The sequence below is a fragment of the Dromiciops gliroides genome, chromosome 1, assembly GCF_019393635.1.
Source record: "Dromiciops gliroides isolate mDroGli1 chromosome 1, mDroGli1.pri, whole genome shotgun sequence".
Lineage (NCBI taxonomy): Eukaryota > Metazoa > Chordata > Mammalia > Microbiotheria > Microbiotheriidae > Dromiciops > Dromiciops gliroides.
In genome coordinates, this window is record NC_057861.1 from 682,023,808 (window position 1) to 682,034,337 (window position 10,530).

The following is a 10,530-nucleotide window of genomic DNA, read 5'->3' on the forward strand; positions in this document are numbered from 1 at the left end:
GAGGACTGACTGGAGTTGTGACTGTATTGTCTTAGGGTTCTCCCAGGAGAGGAAACTTCCTCCACCAATGAAGATGAGTACCTTCCTTGCAACTTATATTCTTAGAATTGCCTAGAATATTATTACTGGCCTAGGATCATAAGGGGCAACTAGGTGGTGCATTGGATAGAGTGCCAGGCTTGGAGTCAGGAAGATTCATCTTCCTGAGTTCAAATATGGTCTCAGACACTTACTAGCTGTGTGACCCTGGGCAAATCACTTAACCCCGATTGCCTCAGTTTTCTCATCTGTAAAATGTGCTGGAGAAGGAAATGGTAAGCCAAGAAAAGTCCTAATGGGGCCACAAAGGGTCAAACAGGACAGAAAAACAGACTACAGCACCAGAATGTGTCAGGGGGAGAGCTGGAATCCAGGTGTTCCCAACTCCAAGGCCACAGCCGTTTAAGTATTGAAAAGCACTTTACATATTTCGAATAATTTGATCTTCACAAAAACTCATTAGTGTGAGATAGGTGCAATTATTATCCTCATTTTGCAGATAAGGAAATTGAGACTGGAAACTCAGTTATTTCCCCGGGGGCCACTAGTGCTTGTCTGAGTAATACTTGAACTCAGGTCTTCTGGACTCCTGGTCTGACATTCTATTTACATTATCACCTAGCTGCTTTTTGGCTGGCTTTCCATCTACTAAGCCAAGCTGACTCTCTTTTACGACCCCTCTTACCCCAACCCTTTCATTTATTACCAAAGAATCTGAGCCCCAGAAAGGTGAAGGGACTTGTCCACAATCTGATAGCCAGTAACAGCACTTAGCTTCAGAACGCAGGTCTCCTTTATGGTAACATACGTGGTTGTGTTCTCACCATTGGACAACCCTACCTCCCTATCTTTCATTATCAAACCCAAACTTTACCCCTGTTTTTAAAACTGACTTTTCGTTTGTGCAGAGTACCGGCGGGGGAGTGAGAAAAACAAATGTCTTTTGAATGACGATAGATGAAAAGAGAGAGAAAACAGGCGCGGGGAGGGCCCCGGGGCACCGCCAATGGCAGGGCACGGGCCCATCCTCCGACGCTGCTAATGATTAACTGGAATGGCAAGATCGATGGCTCCAGCGCTTTATAAAGCCCGCGGCCACGGACCCAGGCACAAACTCCTGAGATCCACTGAAATCTTCTCGTATAGCCTTCTCTCGCATCTCTCTCGGTAATGACTGAAGCCTTGCCCCCGAGGTGCTGCCCTCGCCGCTGCCCGCTGCTCCCCGTGGTTCTGCTCGCCTTCCAGTTCCACGTGTTGTCTGCCGCGGTCGTGGTGTCCCCGAAGCCCCTGCACTGCGCTCCCTGCACTCCCGAGAAGCTGGCCCTCTGCCCGACGGTGCCCTCCGACTGCCCTGAGCTCGCTCGCCAGCCCGGCTGTGGCTGCTGCCAGACGTGCGCCTTGCAACTGGGAGATGCGTGCGGCGTGTACACGGCACGTTGCGGCCAAGGGCTGAGCTGCCGGGCTCGCCCGGGTGAAGCCCGGCCCCTGCATGCTCTCACCCGGGGTCGGGGTGCCTGCATACGGACAGCCGACGTGGAACAATCCCACAGCTCTGAGTCTGCAGGTAAAAACCCCTATATCCCCTCCTCTTTCGAGGAAACTCAGAATTCATCCCTTGTCCTGTGCCCCCCCCCATCCCTTGCATCCTCACTTATCTTGCGCCCTAGATCCCAACTTTTCTACATTCCATTCCCTGCGTCCCCATGTCCAACATCCTCAAATTCCCTGCATTCCCACATGCCCTGAACCTCTCCATGTCCCGCATTTCCCCGTTCCCTGAATCCCCACTTCTGGCTTCTTTATATTCCCCACATCCCCACACTTCTTCCCCATAATCCCTGCATCCCCACATTCCCAGCATTTCCACATGCCTGGTCTCTCCACAGGCCCTGGCAGCTCTGTGTAATGTACCCAAGACAGATTAGACAATATGGGCAGGTCAAGGAGAACAGTGGAATCACTAGCCAGGCTGGGAAATGGGCAGAGTGAACAAGAGGTTGGCAAGAGCCTGGGAGGATGCCCTCACTTTTGTAAATACCTAGGATGTGAATATATCCTGCAAAATCCACATCAAATGCATCTGGAATTTGCTTTGTATATGTGTGGAGTGGTTACACTATGTGCTCAGCAGATGTTTATAGTACATAATGTGAGAGTTTAGGCTTATATCGCACTTCCATTCATGTGCCATATAAAAGCGGTCTGGGGTGTTTATGTTGCACCTTTTTCCCTCAGAACTTGACAATCGGATTCTTTACTTACTTAAGCAGTGATTTATTTGTAGTGGAGAGTGAAGGAAATGCCTCCTCCTTGCCCCTTCACTTCATATCTCCCCATCTGGGCTTGATTCACATCCTGTGTAATTCTTGGAGAAATCCCATAATTAAACTTGATAGGAATCAGAGCCAGGGCTTACAGCTTGTCTCTAAGAAGTTACTCTATTCTTCCCAGGGTGGAACAAGTCTCTATTTAGATTTTATATTAGGGCCTAAGGTGGTAAAATACAGAGGATCACAGGATCATCAGTGGAGAGCTGGAAGGGACTCCAGAGGCCATCCAGTTCATTCCTTTAAGTTTCCAAATGAGGAAACTGAGACCAGGGAAGGTTAAATGACTTCCCTAGTGTCACATGGGTAGTAAGCATCACAGACAAGATTTGAGGCCAGGGCTTCTGACTCCAAAGCCGGTGTTTCCTCCACTGCTCTTTTTTTGTTTTTGTTTTTATTTTTTTGGAGGGAATGGGGGAAAGTAGATGGGGTGTTCATCTAGGAAAGTTAGATTAACTGTTTCTCTGTTCTCCCCAACGAGGTAAATACCCTGAATGATGCCTAGAGAGAGCTTATTTATCCTCCGGTATAGTTACAGGCCCTCTCTCTACTTATGTTGAACCAAACCACTCAATTCTAGCTTTAAGACATCTAGTGATTTAGTGTCTGCCTGACCTATTTGGCTCTTTTCTACTATTTGGCTTCCAGAAATTCTTCAAGAAAACCACTCCTTTTGAGCAAAACATAAAACAATGGAGTGTGGGGAGAACACCCAGCGGAAAGGAAGTGGACTTGGGTTTTAGTCCTACCTTTTCCGGGAGTAACTATTGCATAACCAGGCTGGACTTCTATTTTCTCATGTAGGATGGGCTTACATTAGGTAATCTTCCTAAAGCTTTGCTAGCTCCCCCACATCACCGACAGACCTCACACACTAAATCAAAACGAGAAATGAAGCAATTATCTGGATGTTTCAAACGAGGCATGAGGGTTGGCCAGCGTGTCAGTGTTCACAGCATTGTTATAAGTTCAGTTGATTAATATAAGTGGTCCAGGCCATCTCAATTGACTAAAAACTAAAAGATAACTTTTGAGATGAAGGAAAAGAATGGCCCCTAAAGAGCAAATCCAACTTCCCTCATTTATATATAAGAAAATTAAGACTGACAAAGCCGGTGTTTATTACCCACAATCAATATGGGTGGAAAGTATATGTGTCTGTATGCGTGCCAGGTGGATTCTCCCACTGCTCCTGGCACACCCCCCAACTCTCTCCACAATACAGAAATTGGTTCACTTCTCCCTGACCAGGTTGGGAGAGGGGGGAGAATCAGGTCAAGAATTCACTCCCAAATAGGCTTAAGATCATAGAATACATAGAACCTGGGAGATCCTGCCTAATTCATGAGTCCCTTTTCAAAAGGGCTCCAACAAGACCTCCTCCACAATAGCACGAGTCATCTCAACGTCATTGGTTTTTTTGTTTTTGTTTTTGTTTTTTTAAGTGAGGCAATTGGGGTTAAGTGACTTGCCCAGGGTCACACAGCTAGTAAGTGTTAAGTGTCTGAGGTCGGATTTGAACTCAGGTACTCCTGACTCCAGGGCCAGTGCTCTATCCACTGCGCCACCTAGCTGCCCCTTCAACATCATTGTTTATGAAAATGACAGGTTATTATGCTCCCTTCTGGTTTAATTCCAAAGGAACTACCTACCACATGAGAATGGAAAAGAGGGAGAACCAAAATTTCTTTTTGTTTGTTTTCACAAAGAGTTATTGCTTTTGTTTGCTACATCTTGTTAGTTATATTAGAAGTATTATATTATCATATATTATATAGGTAGTATAATTATATTAAAAAGTAAAATCAATTCCCCCTATAGGCACCAGAAGTTTAGAAGGAAGTTCAGTTATCCCTCTCTATAAATCTTGTATTGGTCACATTAAGATGTGTGTGCTTGTTACATTCCATCAGTTAAAAATAAAATAAATAAATACATTTTTTAGAACATGAGAATATGTAATGTAGTTAGAACTTTTTTACAGTCTACTTTTGGGGGAAACAGTGAATCCTTTTTTTAAAAAGCACTTAAAACTCCATTATATATGACCATGATGATCTTTTAAGATGGTTATGAAAAGATGAATCTAAGATTTAATGAAACACTTGCTTTTAATTTTATAGATGTTAAGGACCCTACAGTTCCTGAAGACACAACCCCAGACAGTGCAGAAATGACACAGGAGCAACTTTTGGATAATTTTCACCTGATCTTTCCTCCAACTGAAGAAAGACCCATCCTTTGGAATGCCATCAGCACTTATGAAAGTATAAAATCCAAGAAAATCTCTGACATAAAGAAATGGAAGGTAATGGGCCTTTGGTAGCACTTCCTTGAAACATTGTCCTAGATATAAGCTTTTTTTTTTTTTTAGACATAAGCTTTTTAATGCTTGTTCTTCCTTCTTACAGACTTAGATTTCTCTTCCTTAAAAACCCAGCTTCCTTTTCCACACCTAAATATACCCAAGAGCCTGGGTAAAGTAATCCAGCTAAAAGGGACCTTATGGACAATGTAGTTCTACTTCCCTATAGATGAGTCAACAGTGAGACTTTGAGTGATTTGTAAATTTTATTTTTTCATATTTTCAGACATGTTTTTAAACTAAACTAGTCATTAACTCAAAGGTCTAGATTTTTTCTTAATTAAAATCATGGAGATATTTGATTTTCTTCAATTTTTGTGACTATACAATGACCAAAAAATAAGAGAAAAAGTCAAGAAGACTATCACTAGCTGACAACTTTTGCATGGTTATATTTGGAAATACTTTCAGTGTTAGGAAGAAAGCATGATTATTGTTTGTATCAAACCTGGTGGTTTATTGGTGTGGGGAACTCCTCATGTGTACACTTCTCCCAATAATGCAGATTACTTCATATATATATATATATGTATAAATGTGTATATATATGTATATATGTATACACACATATCTATGTATGTATGTATTTATATGTACACATATATAACTAACCTCTTTAACTTTGTAACCAAGAGTTCTAGTGAAAGGTATTATGGGAACTACTCTTTTAGTATGGAACCAGGTACATTAATATAGAAGCATATAATTTAGGGAAAGCACCTACAGAATTTACTTAGTAAATAGAAGCCTTTTTACAAAGACTATACTTTAAAAATCACCACATGAGGGCGCCAAATAATAGGAATTGAAATTGAAAAGTCTTGTCCAATGAAAAGTTCAGCTTGTGCTCTGACTGGATGTTGACATGTAAAGTCTACCCATTAGTGTACAATGACTGGATAATCTCATTGCTTTGCTTTGTTTTGGCTCTTATAATTCAGATATAATCTAAATATGCTTCTATCTAGAACTGACTAAATATTTAGGGAAGCCTCAGTTTCCTTCTTTGCAAAACAAGATGATCTCTAAGACCATTGCGATCCACTCTATGTCATGGTTTAATGGGACTGTTACCTTTTTTGAGTGACGATTAAAAGCAGCTGTGATGAGAGATAATTTTTTTTTTCCTTTCTAGGTCAGGGGCCCATTTGTAATAGAAAAAGTCAAGCCTAGACAGGTTGTATTGTCAGTTTAAAATAAAGCTTGTCTCAGGTCAAAAAAGACAGAAAGTCTACCAGAGGGTGGAGATGGAGATGTTCGTGTTTTGGTGGGGAATGTTAGCATTTCGTTGTGGTTCCATTCTGAGTACATTCTTGTACTCCCAACAACGATCTTAAATCCATTTTTACCTTGTCACTTAACCCTCCTTTGACATTATTCTTTCAGGAACCATGTCAAAGAGAACTCTACAAGGTGCTGGACAGATTAGCCAACGTCCAGCAGAATACAGGAGAAGAAATTTACAAATTTTATCTTCCTAACTGCAACAGGAATGGATTTTATTTCAGCAAGCAGGTATGTGATGTTCAACTCTTTCCCAAAAGATTAAAAGTATTCTTCCTTAAAAGTAGTAATAAGCTGCTCTTGATTCCCATTGTGATCGCTGACCTTTATTTATTTTTTTGGGGGGGGTGAGGCAATTGGGGTTAAGTGACTTGCCCAGGGTCACACAGCTAGTATGTGTTAAGTGTCTGAGGCCAGATTTGAACTCAGGTTCTCCTGAATCCAGGGCCAGTGCTCTATCCACTGTGCCATCTAGCTGCCCCTGAGCTTTATTTTTAAATAGTATCTACTCAAGGAATATATATATCTCAAGGAATCAAAAATGCATGCTTTCAAATAGTGCACCTCTGAAGTTAAAATGGATATGATATATCAACCACCCATACTGAAGCATAGGCTGGTATTTATAAGAAATGGAATTGTAATTGTGTCCATGTAGGGAGCTACAACTGTGGGAACATTCTTTACCAAGGTAGACTGCAATCCATCTTGGTAACTATGGTTATGTTGTCTAATTTATGTGGGCCTTAGTTTTCTCACCTTTAAAATGAAGAGTTTGGATTAAATGGCTTCTGTTGTGCCTTCCAGATGTAGGTATCTTCTCCTATGTCTATAACATGGAAAATTCAAAGGGAGTTGTCAGAGACATGCAAAAAGTTGAATAATTTGTCCAGTGTCCCATAGCTAATGCCAGAACCAAAATCTAAACCAGAGTTTTCCTGTCTCTGAACCCAGTATTCTATTAATTCTACCACTTTGCCTTTGCATAGTTTAATAACAGTGAACAAAAAATAACTTCTACCATTAAATATAATTTTATTTGGAGAGACAAATACTAAATAACCTAAAACAGAAACAAATATCTGCCCAGAGAGGAAAGTAAATCTTAACATTTATGGAAATACAAATCCAGTATTTATTTTGTTTTCCACACAAACATACACGTTCTGGGGAATTTTATTGGGAAAAAACTCCAGACGTCACATCATCCAGCAAGTAATAAATTACTTAAAGTCTGCAGTGCATTTAATTGGATTTATGAAATCTAGGTCTTATTCCTGTGCTTTGCTCATGATCAACTGCTAGACAACAAAACAGTCACACAGTCTCTGTGTTTCAGTTTCCTCTTCTCTAGACAAGAATATACCTGTCCCAGGGGAATGGCACACAGTTGCCTCACCAAGGCACCAGAAACTCTTGTCATTTCTTGCCTCGAGGCACAGTGAAACATGGTCAGACTTTTCAGCAATCCTTGTAGCATGGCTAGCCCTGAATCCATCTAACAATTCCTTTGACCTCAGAAGCTATCATATCTTCCTGGGGTTCTAAGTGTCTTTTGTGACAATAACCACCTTGATATCAAATTTAATGACTACTTATCAAGTTCACTATCTGTAAGGCCCTATGTTAGGTACTTGGGAGGATGTAGAGAAATAAGTCATGATCCCTGCCTTCATGGAGCCCCCAAGGAAGCAGGAGACATCAAATCTGCACACAGATAACCAGAATGCAAAGCAGGAGGCAAACAAATAAGACCAATATTATAAGAAGGGAGAGTGAAGCTTTTGTGGGATTTTGGATCAGTGATGATTAGTGGGAAGAAGATGCATTGGAGATGGATCTTGAGAGATAAATAAAAGTTGGATAAGTAGAAATGGATAGGCAAGAGAGAAGGGGAGGGAAGGGCATTTGGGACAAAAAGTACATCGTGTAAAGAATGTGTGTAAACTCTGGAAAACATGGTGGATTATGCTTGGAGAATGGCAAAATCCAGTTTATCTGGAGCCCAAGGTATGCAGTCATTTAACTACATGTCAGAATGTAGACTAGCTATAAATTTTGCTTTACTTTCAGAGGAATGCTACCTGAAAGGATGTCATTACAATCCCATAGTATGTTATCACATAGTATCACCATATACAGAACTATATAGGGGTGAATTTTATTATGAGAATGTAGAGATTTAACAAAGTGATGAGGAGTATTGATACTGCTTTTCTTGGGCCCTTACCCCAGTCTCCATAGCCAGGCCAAGAAGAGCCTAGGAGAAAGATGTATTTCTAGTGTTTAGAGCTGGAATTCAGAATATATATTATTCAACTGAAGCAAAGGAATATATAGAATTAATACATTACTTGAACTCGGGAAATGTTTGCTATGGGCCAAACACAAAAGCTTGGCTACAGGCCAAGAATTTGGAGACTGGGATGTGTTTACCCAATGTATCAATGGAAGCTAGTGTTCTTAACCAGATCACAAAAAACATATTTAAATCATAATTATGGTGGTCATATTTTATGAACCCCAAACTGATTTTTGACAAAGGACATCCCTTTTATTGTTTGTATGAGTAGGGTCTTTAGTGGTAAAGTTGTCGTCCTTTGTAGCCACTTATACTCACAGGAAAGTCATGGCAGAAAAAGTCTTAGTTTCTGAGGGCTTACCTCACTGCCATCATTGAATGTGTTGTTTTTTTGTGAATCTTGTTCTAGTGTGAGACTTCTCTAGATGGAGAGCCTGTCCTCTGCTGGTGTGTCTACCCCTGGAGTGGAAAAAAGATTCCCGGCTCACCAGAGTTAAGAGGAGACCCTGGCTGTCATCGCTATTTTAATTTGCATAATTGAAAATCTATTCTTTTCCTTAATTCAAACGAGAATTTTTAACATGATACACTCTATTTATACTCAAACCTATACACATACATGCACACACACACAGAGTATATATTTTATATATAGCAACTACTTTTATACTCCACAGGATATGTAAAGCTGTTGGATTATTTATTTCACAGTAAATTTATTTTTTTTCTACACAGTAACTTGAGTACTGTTAATTTATATATCATGAACTACTTCATAATTTTATATTGTAAATAGATGTATTTTTGTTCTTGAAAATATGTGGAATCTTTCCTTTTTTTAAAGAGCCCAGAAAAAAGCATGATTAGAATAATATAAATCGTAAAGGCTTAAAAAATGAGAAAATCATCACACAGTTGAAGTGTGTAAAGATAATTTTAAGAGCTTTTTAGAAAATACATTTAACCTTTTACTGTTGCACCAGAATTTGATGTTAATTTAAAATTAAATGTAAACTTAGATTAAATGAGTAAACCTCAACAAAGTTTTGTCTTATATTTTGAATGCATATGCACTGGATATATTATATTGTATTATATAAACACATTTTGGAATAAAATTTTCACATATAAATATCATCAGTGTATTTATTTTATTAATGTGTTAGAGATGCAACAAAGGGCTAACCTTGGATGGCTGAAGCCCTGGGTTTAAGTTCTGTCCCTGGTTGTCCAACCATGGGCAAACCATTTAACATCTAGGTGGCCCCAGGCAACTAAACCTACATGTTACAGAAAAGTTTCTGATCTACATTGGTAGAGGGAGTTTCCATACTGGAAGTTTGGTATGCAAATTTACTAACAGGTCTGAACTAAATTCATGTTTTGAGCAGGCTACAACATATTACAAATGAGGAATTATATACTAGGTGATCGGTGCAATGTCAGAGATGTGTGATGGATATAAAGAAGTATTTGTCAAAGATATAAAGAGAATTCAAGGAAGGTTTGCCTAGCACATGGAGTGTTCCCTTCAGTAAATTTAGGAAAAACATAGAGAAGCATCACACAAAATTCACAGGCACAAAATAAGGGTGATCTATGTTGGAAGGAGTACCCATGGCAAGGAGACTGCAGATTCATTAGGATATAAATATTCTATAATTTGCTTCCTTGGAATATCAGAGTGCATAGAAATAAAATTATCCAGATTATATTCTTTCTATTTTCTTCTGTAAAACATAGTTCCCCCTCTCTCCTCCTCCTCCTCCTCCTCCTCCTCCTCCTCCTCCTCCTCCTCCTCCTCCTTCTTTGCCTCTGTCTCTCTCTGGCTTTGTCTCTCTTCTAGTCTCTATTGCTCTCTCCCTTCTCCCCTTCCCCTGCTTCCCCATTTCACATATATAATCTTCAAGTGTACCTAGGTCAATTCCTAATTCCCAAGATAGCAAATTTCTATTTAGTGATTTGAGGGAATCCCATCCCACCATCCTATCCACTACAGGTACAAAAAAGTACAAACTGCCCTCACTTCCCATTCAAACATATTTTGAGGCTGTTGTCCCTTACTCAGTAGGTTGAATATTACACCACAAAAGCCCTGGCTATATGCAGGCGCTGCAGAAGAACCAGGCCTCCCGTGCTCTGGGGAAAAACAAAAATGATACAGGGGAATGAATTTCCTCTGCCCTTGTCCTTGTGCCTCTAGCCTTCTGAGG

At 40.2% G+C, this 10,530-nt stretch overlaps 1 protein-coding gene across 1 annotated transcript; it reads left to right on the forward strand.

Moving 5' to 3' along the window:
• The first annotated feature begins 1,105 nt into the window (after nt 1–1,105).
• IGFBP1 (insulin like growth factor binding protein 1) lies at nt 1,106–9,438 on the forward strand. The gene is given in 5 exon segments (XM_043977986.1): nt 1,106–1,184; nt 1,187–1,603; nt 4,490–4,674; nt 6,118–6,246; nt 8,727–9,438. Coding segments are annotated over 5 exon segments (942 nt in total). The 3' UTR covers nt 8,859–9,438.
• Nucleotides 9,439–10,530: the final 1,092 nt, after the last annotated feature.